Source organism: Populus trichocarpa, chromosome 8 (assembly GCF_000002775.5).
Source record: "Populus trichocarpa isolate Nisqually-1 chromosome 8, P.trichocarpa_v4.1, whole genome shotgun sequence".
NCBI classification, from domain to species: domain Eukaryota; kingdom Viridiplantae; phylum Streptophyta; class Magnoliopsida; order Malpighiales; family Salicaceae; genus Populus; species Populus trichocarpa.
The window spans coordinates 8,844,380-8,859,937 of record NC_037292.2 but is presented as its reverse complement, the minus strand read 5'-3'; the positions used below and the strand labels follow the sequence as shown (position 1 = coordinate 8,859,937).

Below are 15,558 nucleotides of genomic sequence, written 5' to 3'. Positions count from 1 at the left end.
TACTCAACAGCAACATGTGAAATCATGATTTTTGACTAGTTAACTGACGAGTCAGGGCTTACAAAATGTACACGTACTGATGCAAATGAAAAGGACCAAAACCAAGACAACAGGAACAAGATGAAGGGGAAGAAACAGAATGAATCTGACAACGAATTAGCTAACAAGGAACAAGATGTTGCAGCAATGCATGTCAGAGCATGCTGACAAGAGGGCATGCAGTTAATTATTAATAGATGATGATAATCATTAAGTGGTAACTATAGTTCATAATAATTGTTATTGTTTTTATCCAATTAGTTATCTTTAGCCGCTAGAATTGTTCAAGTAATTACTAACTGCCAGTCGTATAGAAACCTGTAAAAGGAAGGATTGTAATGGCAGAATGCAAGTGCGTTTTGATTCAATAAAGTTTTATTGGTGTGATTCCCAGTTAAGGAGTGATTCCTTGAGTGGTGTGAGACTGTGAGGCTACTTATCTCTTTACTTGGAATAATAACAATCAGAAAACTCATTGTTCTTCATGTTTTAATTCCGTCCTCTGCAATTTACAGAATATATATACACTAACCTGTACCAGAATATACATTTTTATTATTACTAACAAACTAGTAAATATCACTGTAAGTTTGCCATGTTTCATAGGTTCGTGCAGGAGCATATCACATGGAAAATCTAGGTTTGATTCTCTAGATCTTGAAGCACATGTAGCTTTGAGCTAGCGATCCCGGAAAGAAACTACTGGCAGCTATCCCGTGGGACACCACAAGAATTCGACATCACGCGTGTGATGGGCTCAAAGTCGTTTTCTACTTCGGAAAGGCCGAAGGGCTCAGAGCCCAGATAAGTGACGTTGCAACTTTTGGAGAAAGGCATTTATTTGATTAGGGCAAGCCACTGAAAGAGATGCTTGATCGAACTTGGTAATGAAGGATTATTCAAGCAATGGAAAGTGAAGAATCGAATACAAAAATAATCTATAGCTTGCAAGAACTTTCCAAATAATCTTTATGCGCCACTTAAGCTATTTTTATATCATGATATCTATTTATTTCTCTAATGTCCTTGAACTCGCAAATTAAACCAGCCATTGGTGTATATTATAATGGTTTAAGAGTTAAATGTACTAAATCATTAGGTTATATTTTTTTTAATGAATATAATTCAACTTAAACTATATAAAACCTCTTGAATACAAATCACGTTTTTTTCCTTTAAAAGGCACTGAAAAGTCATTAAAATATAGAAAGTTGATTTTTTATGATGATTCTTATCATATTATAATTTATGTTTTATTATAATATTTGTGGAATTTATTTTTTATCCAATTTCTTATAATATTTTGATATATTATATAGAAACATATTATTTGACAGAAAAATAAAAGAAATGTAATAGACGAAGTGTCAATCAAAATACTGTATATAAACTATCCGTGGTTCAAAGAATGTTTGTATGGATTAGCTAAAACAATTCATTTATCAAAGAATTCTAAAAGATTTTTATTGGTCAGAGCAAACAAAATGCAGATGTTTATTTATGGGATTGGATTTTGGAGTAGGATTCTAGGTTGAATTTTTATCTTACATTCTTTATTTAAGAAATCATTTCCTAGGTTAAATTTATTTGACAGCTATAAGTTTTTATTTAAAAAAATATAGAAAAAAAATATTATATATATATATATATGAATGAATGACAGGGAATTATAGCTGGCGCATGTCTGATCATGGCCCAGCACAGGTCGCGCTTTCCATTTTCCTTAGGCAGATCATCCTTAGCAGACGTGACTTTATTTGTTAATTGCCAAATATATCTAGCTGGCCTAGTTATAACATAAGGGTCACAACAAAAACAACAGGGGAGACGAGAGGAGATAATTCCTCAACTATCAGTCAAAGTCTAATAAATGTCTGAACAAATTATTTGATGTGATTGGTCTGTGATCATATCTTCTCGCTAACTATAATCACATTTAATAAAAAAACCACTTACCCCCGTGTCTTCGCACCAACTAAATTTGATTTTGTTAGGGAGAATCTCTGTCTTAACCATTAAAAATTGCTTTGCCAGGATAAGAACAGATACTTGTGTGATGGATCGCTAGGCTTTTTGTGTGTTCGAGAAAGTTCCTTCCTTCCTTCCTTCCTTTCAATGCCTGAATTTTCACCTTTATTTTTAGTTTAAATCAAGACAGGTTCATCTGCATCGATACTAGAGAGTTTTATTTGCTAGGACAAGACATGCCTTGAATGGTGTTTGATTTTTAGTGACAAGGAAGGAACCGAGAATATCCCTCAAGTTTTCTTGGCATTAAAATTGAGCGAGAATGTTCGGTACAGGATTAAAAAAATAGTTGCTTTATACGAGACGCGTGTACCGAGCAGTATGTTTCATTATTATATATAATTCGCATGTGCTCTTATTATAAAGTTTCCTGATGGAAGTATGTTGTTCAGATTCTCCACTGTAATCATGAATTCTAGTTTTGATTCCTCGCGACATGTCGTGGGATGAAGGAAAAATCTTTTTACTTTTTTATTTTTTTTTGACGCTACGAGGTTTTTTTAAAAAAAAAGTTTGATATTTTTATATTAGATTTATTTAGGATGGACTTTATGATTTGTTTAGGCAGGTTTGGTATGGCCTACTTCCAGTATCAAGTGATCAAAAAAAATTAAATAACAAAAAAGAAACTTTGAATGAATGGTGAAGAAAAAAACTTTGATTTTGTTAAATCAATCATCAATCAGTATTGAATTTATTTATTGGTATTATGAGGACCCTACATCAAGCTAACAAAAAAATATCATCAAAATCGATTTAATCTTAAATTAACCGGATATAAAAAGAAAAAATTGAGGAAAAAAAAAACTCAATTTGATTCATCGTTGATATTAAACCGTATTTAGCCTCAAATATTTTAAGGTTTTCAATAATGATGTCGCGCATAAAGGGGAGAGGAAAAAAACAGTGGGCTTGCAATATCATACTCCACAAATGCGTTTCTACTGTGAATACTCAACTTCCCGTGCTATTATAAAATTATTGATATATTTCCTCAAAAGAGCTTGTTCTTCTTTCTGGAGGATAGTGTACTACACCTATACTGATTCGGAGCACAGGCCAGAAAAAAAAAAGGAATAAATAAACGGCAAGATTTTATTAAGTTCAACAGGCTAATTAGCTCATGGTCTAGTTCAATAGAGTAATTATGAGTGCTCCAGCACATGGTTTTGGCTTCACACGTTATTAGTGCTTCCCTCTCTCTATACACGGAAGTGTTGTGAATTGGATCTTCACAAAGGAGCTTCAATTTTGCATTACACTAACGTATGTGTGGAGCCAGAACAGAAAAGTTTATGGATCTGTGCACGTTGCTTGAGAGAAGAGAATTCGTAAATATCATTCTGGGTATTTCTGGCTATTCTCACGATCCCATTCGAGAATTAACAAGGGGACAAGAGGAAATTTACATATTTTTATGCCTTGTTCAATCTTTCTCCCCATCCCTTAGCTTTTTTTTTTTAATTATTATTAATATGGGTATCCGGGTCAACTTGCGCGTCCCTCGCTCTCTTTTATATGTGCAAGAGAAAGTTTTACGAACCTCTCTCCATACAAAGTGGTGGGATGAAACGTTGATCAATAAAGCTATATACCCAGCAATTTTATCCTTAATGTTTTAGATTAAGTTAGAGTTTAGTCTTGGTATTTTTTAAACCCATCAAAATAACCCTGAAACTCGAGTTCTTTGACCTTGAAACTATTACCGCTAGCTACTACCGTCCTTGTAATCAATATAAAGATTTATATCATCTTCTAACTACCATCCTCCTCGTTGTGTTACCAGTGTTTTCATTATCAAAGTATCTCTATTGTCTTACTATTTATCACGTGATAATATTTCAAGAGACAATATGTTGTTTAAGAAACAAGTTATTTAGTATTTGGATGATAATTAATTAAAATATTCATATAATTAGTTATTTTCTCCTTATATGAGAAAATACTAAATTAAGAATGAATAAAATTATTTGTAATTTATATTTCATGAAATAAAAATTATTTTTACTTGACAAAAAAACCTCAAATATAAAATAAAAATTACTCAAGGCTACACTTATCAGATACACATCAAAAGTAATAATAAAATATTTCTTAAATATAATAAAATATTTCTTAAATATATTAAAAAAATTCATTTATAATTTTTTAAAAAATACATATTCATCTTAAGTTGTCTATCCTCCAAGCTCACTCTTCTATTACTTCAGTGATCTTTGTTAAACACAGGTCGTACTAAGTGCATCATTATTTTAATAGATTTATATTTCTGTGTCCCATGATCACCTAGTTGTTTTAAAGTTGCGTAGGAAGAGTGATGATTTCAAAAGTAAAGAAAACGTGTTAAAAAAAACATATTGTAACATTAACCTGCAATCAAGTGAAATTACTGTATCTTGACAAATCCACAATTTTATTTTATTTTTTTTTACAACGGAAAATCATAATTTACATAAGAGAAACCGACGGAAATTTTTATCTTGTCCTCAAAATGCCAGTTGTTCTAAGAGATATTCCGATAACAAATTTTTATTTATTTATTAATATGATTGTATGGATTAACTTGCGTGTATCTCGATTAATTTTATAGACTCTGAAATTAACGATCACATGAACCTACAATTACCATCATATTAGCAAAATAAATCTTTTATAGCATGTTAAACATGTTGGTGCTGTATTAAAGTTAGTGATAAAAGTCATTAATTATAGTTCAATTGGGATTAAAATGATCTTTAATCTCTTCATAACTCTTTGTCGTGACATTTTTTTAAAAAAAAGAGAAACTAGTGATAGAAAAAAAAAGTGTGCTAGAGTTTGAAATTAAATGTTAGAGATACAAGTTCAAACCTTTTATCATCAAAATATAATACGACGACTAAATATGTAAAAATTACTAATTTTTTAATTTTTTTAAAGGGGTAATATATGTTAATTTCAGATATTAACATCAATTTTAGTTTTCAAATTCGAGAAGAGAAAAATAAGGTGTGCTTTCAAGACACGTGCTGTGTTTAATTGGAAATCAAGTTTTAACAATTCTTATTATATAAAATTATGTGTATTGTTTTTAAGTTAAGTGCTATTATTTATGTATATTTAACTTTTGTTCCATACAAAAAATCTTATTGACATGTAACTTTCTGATAATTATAATTAGTAAAATAACAAGTTTTGTTTCACTTGATAGTGAATCGTTATCATGTAATGATTTATTTTTATATATCTATAGTGTAAAAATCATAATTTAACTAGTTTTGATTGTTGTAAATGATCAATTACCACTTTGAAAAAATAAATATCTTATTCCTTCAAGGAATAACTAGTCTTACTAAATATCTATATCATGTTGAATTATTTGATATTATTAACATGTAAAATCTAGTAAATTACTTTTAAAACTTTTTAACTTCATTCTTTGCCTGATATAAATATAAAATTAACTTGCATGAAAATTATCTTTACATGGTCCAGTTGAGTCTAGAAGTAACTCAAATAATTGATAAATAAATAAAAAAATTTTTATAAAATCAACAATATCAAACAAACACTTAAGTGTTACGTAGATACCATATTTTTACAAGACTAATAAATGTTCTAGAAATTGGAAAACTATGCCGTAAATCAAAACATTCATTGATTTGCCACATGTTTCTAAAAATAAAAAAAATTCACTGCATAGACATAGAGGCGTGCACAAAGACACGTGAGATTGGTGGCCAGAGAATTACCACGTGACCTGAGAAACGGTAAATATTTGGTATTTTCCGTTAACCTTGACACGTAACAATTGTCAGCGACAGAAACAGACAGTACGTGGGTACTGTTGTGAGAGAAACTCAATAGAGTTGCGACACGTGTTGGATCTGTTCCTTCCCGATGACTACCAAACAATATAATGTCACAGACCGTTACTTTTACGAAATAACGGCACGGTACAATTTATTTAAATTAAGGCGAGAAATTTAAGTAGGCCAGAAACGTTTCTCACTTGTTTTCCATGGCAAGGGATATACAGTGATTTATTATCAAATGAAGTAATGATGCTGGTAATATTTTTACGGCTAGCACTTAAAAAAAAAAAAAAAAATTATGAAATAACACAGCTTAAAAAAATTAATAAAATAAAACAGCTTATACATATAACGATTTAAACACATGATATACACAAGTTATTGTTATTTATAATAAAAACTTATAAAAAAATTATGAAATAAGATGCACATTACGAGTTAGGACTGAGGAGAGAGGAAAATAATATGAAAAACACAGAAACTCTAACAAAAAACACTAGTATCATAAAAAGATATTGACAAAACGAATTTAATGTTATTAAAAAAATTTATTAATAATGATTTTAGTGAATACATTTGTTGTCTCGGGCAAGTGAATCACCCCATCATATTTGGATGGCAAGTGTAGCCACTCAGATCATTGTTGATGATTTTTTTTTATGGTATTAAATTCATTTAATTAAGATTTGTCTAATGATACTGGTGGTGTTATAATATAAGTTTCGGTGTGTCTTTTGGGTTTATTTCTTTTTTTTTTCCTATCGTGTCCCCCCTTTCAAATGTGAAACTATTTTACAATTATTTTAGATTTAACTATTATGAATAATAATAAGTCATGCATGTTGTGTTTTTTAATTGCGAGATGTAAAGATGATGTTATTTCATTATATATTTTTAAAAACATGTTATTTTATAAATATTTTAAAAAAATCATGCTAATTCTACATTAAAAAAAAATCTATTTTGACCTGCTTTGCTTTTGCAGTGGTGCAGGCTTGTAAAATTCTGTATTGATAGGACAATGCCTTTTTATTCCTTAAATTTGATCCATATACACATCATCCGCACGGAAATAAATCTCCTTTTCTGGTTGATTGGTTTATCTTGTTGTCCACTTAACTTTGCGCTTCTCTCCTTTATTCTTTTCTTTTCCTTCTCCATTCATTCGCTCACTTGACTGGACTGAAAGAGGACAATTTCTTCTAATGGCATCTCCCATGTCCTTGTTAATTCAATTTATTTATTTATTCTACGAGTTATTTTAAAATATCTAGACCTTTTTCTCTAAATACGACGAATAATTAAAAGGTCTTGTTATTTATCACGTAATTGTATATCTCTACAAAGTAATGCCCTAAAATCTCATATCATTCAAGATTGGGTTAAAACCGACCAGATTTGAACTAGTTTACAGCAAGCGCTAGATAATCAGACAAGGCTGGGTTAAATCAAAATTGTTCTTGAACGCGACAAAAAAATACACAGTGCAAAAAAAAAATTTAATATTGTCATTAAATTAAATCAGACCCACCACATCAATATTAAAACTTTTTTATTTAATTTTTTATCAAATTTAAATTTAAAATTAAACTGTGTTGAGAGTTTATCTGACACGACCCAATTGACCTGGTCTGTCCAAAAACAATCCGCTTAACTAATAAAAAAAATTTAAGAATAAAATCGACAAAAAAATTCTTGACCCAAGTACTTCTTAATTAGTCCGGGTTTAAAATTAAACCATACAAAAATTATCCTGACATGATTTAATTAACTTGACAAATTTAAAAATACCCTGACTTATATGATTTAATTGACTTGACATGTCCAAATACAACCCAGATAATTGTTAAAAAGAATATGGGAATTAGATTTAGAAAAAAAATTGCTAAATTAAAAGAAAAGAAAATTAAAAAAGAAAAGAAAAAGGAAAAAAGAGGAGCTTCACTGTATATGAATAACAGAAATATATGTGGATTTGAAGGAGAAAATAACTTGAGGGTGGTGATTTACCTGTAAATCTTTGTTTATGAAAGAGAGTGAGATTGTTAGAAGAGATGATAGTTTGCAACAGAGAAGAACTCATAAATTTGCGAGAGGAGATACTTTTACCAGCTTGGAATAAGTGGGTTACTTTTTTTTATTTATTTTACTGGTGTTTTTTTAATTAAAATGAGTGTTCAGACTAGTTTGCGTGCACCTCGTCTCTTCTTTTATTTATATACTATTCTTTTATTTCATATTCCACAATTAAAATTGTTCATTCATTTATTCATCACAATCATGAACATACATTTCTATTTAAAACTGTTATTTTCACTAAAGATCACTAAAATAAACAAAGTAACTTGTGAAGAATTGATTAATTAATGATACCACATGTGCCATTTTAAAACCGGCACTTTCAGTAAGGACCATTATAATATCGTAACGTATAAAAAATTAATGACGCCACGTCACTCCACCTTCACCTTAAAACTGAACAAAGAAAACAATACAAAAATAATTTTATAAAAAAACACTTATGTAAAAAATATAATCAATAACAGTAATCACTCGCAAAATCTATAAACAATAAAGAGCAATTTATTCACTTCATATATCCTTTATTCCATGAGAATTTGAGAGTTATTCAATCAAATTATTTGATATAACTTGACCAAAAAAAATTATAATTTCGGAACTTTTCAAACAAATGAGCGTCTTAGTTTTCTGATATTCTATTCTTCTTACATTATTTTTTTTAAAATATATATTATAGCTGGGTAGATAGTATGTATTTAATATTGTAATAATTTTTGCAGCTACAGTTCAGAAAAAAAAAGTTATAAAAGATGATTTTTTTTTCGTAACCAAAATTTAAATAGTGTTTTTAATGGAATTCATTTAAAATTATGGTTTATATTAACTAATCAAATACATTTAAAATTATAATTAAAGCAAAATATATTTTCAATCATATTTAACAATACTTCCAAATGAAACCTAACTAATTCAAAATATGCTTTTTACACCCGCAAATAACAAAAGAGTTTAAGTGTTTAGCTTAAATAAATAAATAAAAAAACCCCGAAAATGCTGTGTAATCATTTATAGAAAAAAAGAAGAAGCTTGAGATGAATTACACATCACTCTTTGATAATTTATGGCGATAATTTATATGAGTTGAGACAGCTATTAAAATAAAGATGAGCTCATCAACCCACCGAGAGAAACTCTTCACGTGACAAGTACACGTGTTACACTCTCAGTCGAAGAGAGGAGTTACCACCGACAAGTGGGCCAGCTTGCAGCAACTTGCTGGTAATGTGTCCATTAAAGAGTTTCGCACGTGTTGTGTTACCGGACAAACCAGTAACCAAACTGGATAAACCGGTAACTATCACACCTAGTATTTTGATAATTCTTCGAAAAATTAACGGTCAAGATCTTATACAACCTTAAAAAAAAAAAACTCTCCTGTTTTAAATAGTAGAAGCTTGTTGGGTTTCCTCTCTCGTTTCTCTCTCCAAGAATTTTGGTCTTTTGAAGAGAAGAGAAATCGATTGATTGATCCGTATGGTAATTGGGCTCGTCTTTCGAGGTTGGTTTTAGCTGAATTCTCTGTAGTAAGCTAGTTCTTTTGAAGAGAGTGAAATGGAAAGAGATTTTTTGGGTTTGAGTTCAAGAGAACCACTGGCTGTGGTTAAGGAGGAGGTAAACGCTGATGGGTGTAAAGAGTCAGGTATCTTCTTCTTCTTCTTCTTCTTGCCTTAAAAAAAAAGTTTTTTTTTTTTTTTTTTCATCTTTTGCTTTGGTTTTGTGATTCTAGCATTAAAATGAACTTGTGAGCTTAGTTATATTTAGAATTAGTTGTGATATGAAATCGTGTAGCTTTGCTTTTGCTTTGGTGTGGAAAATTTTCTCCTTTTCTTGTACCTTGTTAATTCTGAGTGCATGGCCGGTGCAGCCGCGAGTCTGTGACTGTGATGTTCGAATTGAATAAATGAAAAGAAAGAGTAATTGTCTCATACCGTTGAGAAATTATGAAGGTTTTTTTTATAAAAAAAATCGTTGCTGAATTTATCTGTTTGATACAGTGTATATATACAACCAATATATGTGCATATATGTGCGTCGCCATATATCTACTGTTGACGGATTATATCTGTGAGATAAAGATTCAATTTTGTATCAGTGCCTGTTTACATCGATATTTTATAATTGTTTGTCTTCATATGTTTGACTGTTTATCTCAACAAGCAATTTTGGATTATACACAATAGGTTGATTTTCCCAGTTTAGCTTTAAAGAGTGTGCCATCTGGAGTCTGATTCAAACAGTTTGAGCTTCCTTTTCCCTAATTTGATAGTGACCAAAAGTTGAGTGTTATGTTACTTTCCCGGATTTGTTTTGAATTAAAAGGTTATGCAGTTGCTAATCCTTTTGTTGAAATCTATACGATTTGCTACAGGTTCAGGGATGCAGTGGCCCTTCTCTAACAAGGTCTCCACCCCTCGTCACTCCACGGCTGAAATCCAGGTATGGTATAGTTCCTTCCTATCCCTTGTGTTTAATAATATGTTTACGTTGAGTAGCTGTTAGGCATCAATGGAAAGTTAGTTAACGAAGCTCCCTGGAATAATCAACTTATCAGCTGGGTATGCTTAAAAATCCTGAAGGAACAAACTTTATCACTTCCGTTTGCTATTTAAAATGAGCTGGACGAATATTTCCCTTGGTGCTAGGATTTAAGCAAATGTTTATCATCAAATCCCATTTTATTTCATATATAAGAGCTAATGTCATTATTCCCCCATGGATTTTTATCATATAGAAATTATTCAATCTCAATAGACAAGGTGGGACTCATTTTTCACTGACTGCTTATCCTGTGCAACACGATGTGCATTCTATGCATCATCCTCATGATGTGAAGATGTTTCCAGTCTCCAATCATGCAATTCCAATTTCTATGGGCAACCATTTCTTCAAGAATCATTATCCAGCAACTGGTCAGAATATGGCGGGGACTACCACGAAGCCACAGTTGCTAGGAGGAATTCCTGTCACAGCTCCACATTCAATTCTTCCAATGGTTGGTTCTGTTGCTGGGGTAACAGACTCAAGGTAAGGTATCACTTTATTCTTTAAATGAACACTTCCAAATATTTCTTACAATGAACATCAATTGAAACATGTTTATGGGAACAGTGTCAGGGCATCTGGGTCTCCTGCTCAATTGACCATCTTTTATGCTGGCTCAGTCAATGTCTATGATGATATATCCCCTGAGAAGGTTTTTTCTTGGTCTTTCTTTCTTCCGTCTAAATGTGTGTGCCGGCTGTTAATTTATTGTCTAATGGGAAATGGTGATCCTAAATTTGGTTTCTTTATGGAATCCTACGCAGGCTCAGGCAATCATGTTCTTGGCTGGAAATGGGCCTTCCATTTCATCTAACTTAGCACAGCCAATAGTCCAAGTCCAGGCATCTAGCTCTAAGCCAGCAGCAGCTGATCTTAGTCCTGTGAACCAACCTATAATGTCCACTCCACCATGCTCTCGTCTCTCAAGCCCATCACATACTGGTGCCCAATCAGGGAGTGGGTCAACTAGTACTGAGGAAATCATGGCAACTAAAACCACAGGAGCTTTGACCACTCATGTTACCAAACCAGAGCATACAAAGACAGCAAATGTAGTGGGATCTGTTACTACAACCACCATGATACCATCTGGTATGATCTTTTTTTCTCTCTTAAGAGGGTGATATTCTAACATATATTGTCCCCTTGAAAAACTTTCCAACTAAAGGATTTTTAAATTATGCAGCACATTCATTCAGAACTTGTTACATAGTCTACAGATTAGGTTTTTGTTTGTCTACATCTGCAATGTATAATTGATTGCCAACCTCTGTCACTGCAGTCCCTCAGGCTCGAAAAGCATCATTGGCTCGGTTTTTAGAGAAGCGCAAGGAAAGGTGAGTTCTTATTTAAGGAAGAACTAAAGATGCTTGTTTACACTATCACTTTGACCATAATGCTCAAATCCATTTCATAATTATTAACAATTACACTTTGGATGGGGAGCCAAAGCAAGTACCTGTGGAGATGCACTACTATGCGTAATTTAGCTAGGCCTAGAACTCTTGCCTCTGTGGTAGTTATATCTTTAGAGAAGTCGGGGCCTGGAATTGGAGACACCTTATGTCTGGAGTTGACTCCAGAATTTTCAAAGCCTGCCTTTTGTTTTGCTTTGGGCATGAGGGGCACATTTACCACCAATATAGAATCAGTTTTTCAAAAAAAAAAAAAAAAGGTGGAAAGTATAAAAATATACTACTACTACCTTTGCTATATTCCTGGAAAAATTGCATTTCAATGTAGTGATGTTATGGATGCAACGATTAGCTCAACTAAATCGTCCGGCTCCTGAATTGATACCTTTTTTGTGAATGTAGGGTGATGAATGCGGCACCATACAACCTCAATAAGAAATCTCCACATTTTACCAACCCTGAACCCTATTAAGGAAGTTATCTGCAATCTCTGCAGCCTGAACTAGTTCCTCTTTTAGCAAGAAAAGGGAGTGGACCACTATGCATGAAGCCAGAGCAGAAGGGAATAATTATTGAGATTTTGTGTAGCAAGTTAAAGGTGCTAGTAGTGTTTTATTTCGTAGAATGATTGTAATCACGACTCTGTTTGATCGTCAAACTTAACTCTCATTCTATTCTATTCTACTATACACTAGAGGTGTACAACTCAGCTGATTTATTATTCATATGCTTTGCTATTCATGTAAACGAAGAAGCAACTTGTATTTTTTTTTCATCTCTTTTTTCTTTATTTTAAATTGATTTTTATAATTTATTTCGTGCGTCAACTAAGTAAAAAATAGTTTAAACAAACAAAGTTATAAAACCTAATGGAGTTCATGATTTGGATTTTTGGTTTGATAGATTAAGCAGTGAAATCTAGATTAATTTGATATGTTATCGTCTTAAAATTAAAAAAATATTGTGTTATTTATTTATTATATAGATTATTTTTGAACTTGTTAAATTCATTGCATGATAAAGCAATTCATATAAAATTTAATTTTATAATCGATTTAGACAAGAAATTGAGTTATATAAATTTAATATTGATTTATTAATTTGAGTTTAATAACAATGTGAACCAAATTTTTACAATTTAATATTTTTTTTTATGTTCAAAACTTTTTTTTTGATCTCAACTATAAACTAATATAATACATAACAAGTGTAGGGTTTTCCTCCTTTGCCTGTTTTTTTCCCCATTACCTTGTTAATGCTCTTGGATTCTTTACTCGTAAGATTATGGGACATAAAGCACATTTGTTGCATGATTAAAATTATATTTTTATTTTATTAACCATTTAGGTGTTGGTCCAGTGATAAGAACTTGGGATTAAGAGGTTTGCTCTTTCTGTGGTCTCAGGTTCGAGCCTTATGGTTGCTCATATGATAGCTACTGGAGGCTTACATGGTCGTTAACTTCAGGGCCCGTGTGATTAGTCGAGGTGCGCGCAAGCTGGTCCGGACACCCACGTTAAACTAAAAAAAAAATTATATTTTTATTACCAAGATTTTACACAGCTTTTGGTTACAATAGCATTGTGTGTTTAGAAATATGGTGCAAACTGTATTTTTAAAAATTTTAAATTATTTTTTTATTTAAAATAAAAAATTTTATGTTTTCAAATTGTTTAAATATGCTGATATTAAAAATACTTTTTAAAAATAAAAAAATTTCATTTTGATACATTTCTAAACAAAAAGCAATTTAAACCGGCATCACTACCACAATCCCGAATATATATACAACTAATTTTGCTTTTGGCTTAAGCTTCTTTATAATAGTTTTTGTTTTTTTAAATACTTTTCAACTAAAAAATTATTTGTTTTTCTTTCTATTTAACCTACCAAACACCTATTCGTCTAGATTAGAAAAGGTACATTTTAATTTTCAAGGTTATGGTCCCTCATTTAACTGAAGGGGACCAAATTTTATGGTATTTTACATTGGGACTAGACTAGTAGGTTGGTCAACCCACTGAGTCAGGACTTAGTTGAGGACATTTATGTCAAACCAAGTCAGGAGTTGCTTGGTCGTTGACTTTTATAAATGAACTTGTGACAGTCAAAACCCAAGTAAAACTCTACTTGACTTTTTAAATTTCTTTAAAATGATGTTATTAATTTTTTTTTAAAAAAAAAAACTAAAACGATGATCCAAGGGCAACACCGCTATTAAATCTTACTTTTTTTAATATATATTTTTTTACTTTTTTCTTGTATCAAACCCAATTTAAAATCAACGAAAAATATGGTGGAATATTAAAGGTTTTTTAAAAGTTATTTGGAAGCTAAGAGTTAGAATGACAATATGGTTACTTTTGTAATTGCAGTTTTAAAAAATAAATTTTAAAAAAATATTTCTAGTTGTGATTTTAAAAATAAATTTTTTAAAAATATAGATTTGATTAAAAATAATATGAGATGAATTATTGCTTTCAAGATAAATAAAAAATAATTTATTCTATCTTCTACAAAACCAATATTTAAAAAGCAATTATAGGTGATGTGTAATAAAAAACATAAATTGTTTAACAAATCAAATATTTTTTTTATTAAATAAAAATAAAAATTATTACAATACCAAAAATATATAGGAAATAACCTTTAAAGTTTTTTTTTAAGAGTATGGTTGTTTTTTCATTTTAAAAATACTTTTAAAAAAATCTGAAGTTTTTTTTTTAATTTTTAATTTTAATATAATTTTTTTTATGATTTTAGATGGTTTTGATATATTAATATTTAAAATAAATTTAAAAAAATAAAAAAATAATTTTTTAATATATATTTAAATAATTTTTTTTTAAAAAAATAATGACCGTTATAAACAAACAAGTCTTTTAATATGGAAGTATTATTGAACACATTTTACACATAAAGCAATGGCTACAAGCCTACAAGTCTACAACGACAATAGCTAGCTAACAGTCTAATTGGTCCACGCCAAAGTTAAAAGTCACGGCCATGTCAGACAAGCTCTGACGGTGATTGAGTGACATTTCCTCTCGTAGTTTGCGCCGGATAGAAGTTCTTTGATTAATTTTAATTACCATCACAACTTCAATTACAGGTAATTTCACTTTTTTTTTTTATCACAACAAAAGTTATTAAAGCATTGTTTATGCAACTCATTTATAAAAATTCGAATTAATTTAATGGAATCATGGTGATTAAATTCATATCATGAAAAAAAAAAAAAATCAAAGGTTGAGGACTCAATATTCATCAAGACTACGAGAACACGTTTTAATATAAAATATAAGGGTGTTTTCATATTTATTGATATAGATTAAGAGGGTATTTAGATGTGTGATAATTGTTGTGATTTAAAATATTTTTTGTTTGGAAATGTATTAAAATAATATTTTTTATTTTTTTTAAATTATTTGACATTAAAACATCAAAATAATCTGAATATATAAAAAATTAATTTTAAATAATTTTAAAAAAAATACAATTTCAACTATCTTTCCAAACATTGACTAAATCTTGACCAGAAACGTAACAAGCATGATATTTTTATGTGATTAGGAAGAGAATGAAGAGTTAAATTACATGGATGTTAATAAAAAGAAAATGATTTCAAATTACGTACGGAGAAATATATATCCTCAATG

At 30.3% G+C, this 15,558-nt stretch overlaps 1 protein-coding gene across 3 annotated transcripts; it reads left to right on the top strand.

Annotated features, from left to right (window-relative positions):
- The first annotated feature begins 9,298 nt into the window (after nucleotides 1-9,298).
- On the top strand, nucleotides 9,299-12,674 carry LOC7482907 (protein TIFY 6B). 3 transcript variants are annotated; one of them, XM_002312417.4, is made up of 7 exons: nucleotides 9,299-9,582; nucleotides 10,312-10,379; nucleotides 10,777-10,967; nucleotides 11,052-11,136; nucleotides 11,249-11,576; nucleotides 11,767-11,821; nucleotides 12,302-12,674. In XM_002312417.4, the coding sequence occupies exons 1-7, from the start codon at nucleotides 9,495-9,497 to the stop codon at nucleotides 12,369-12,371; spliced, it is 885 nt and encodes a 294-aa protein (XP_002312453.1). In that variant the 5' UTR covers nucleotides 9,299-9,494; the 3' UTR covers nucleotides 12,372-12,674. The 3 variants fall into 3 exon arrangements, with proteins under 3 accessions (XP_002312453.1, XP_052311242.1, XP_024463469.1); XM_024607701.2 differs by having other exon boundaries at nucleotides 9,304-9,582; nucleotides 10,675-10,967; XM_052455282.1 differs by lacking the exon at nucleotides 11,767-11,821 and having other exon boundaries at nucleotides 9,301-9,582; nucleotides 10,675-10,967; nucleotides 12,302-12,450.
- The last annotated feature ends 2,884 nt before the right edge of the window (nucleotides 12,675-15,558 follow it).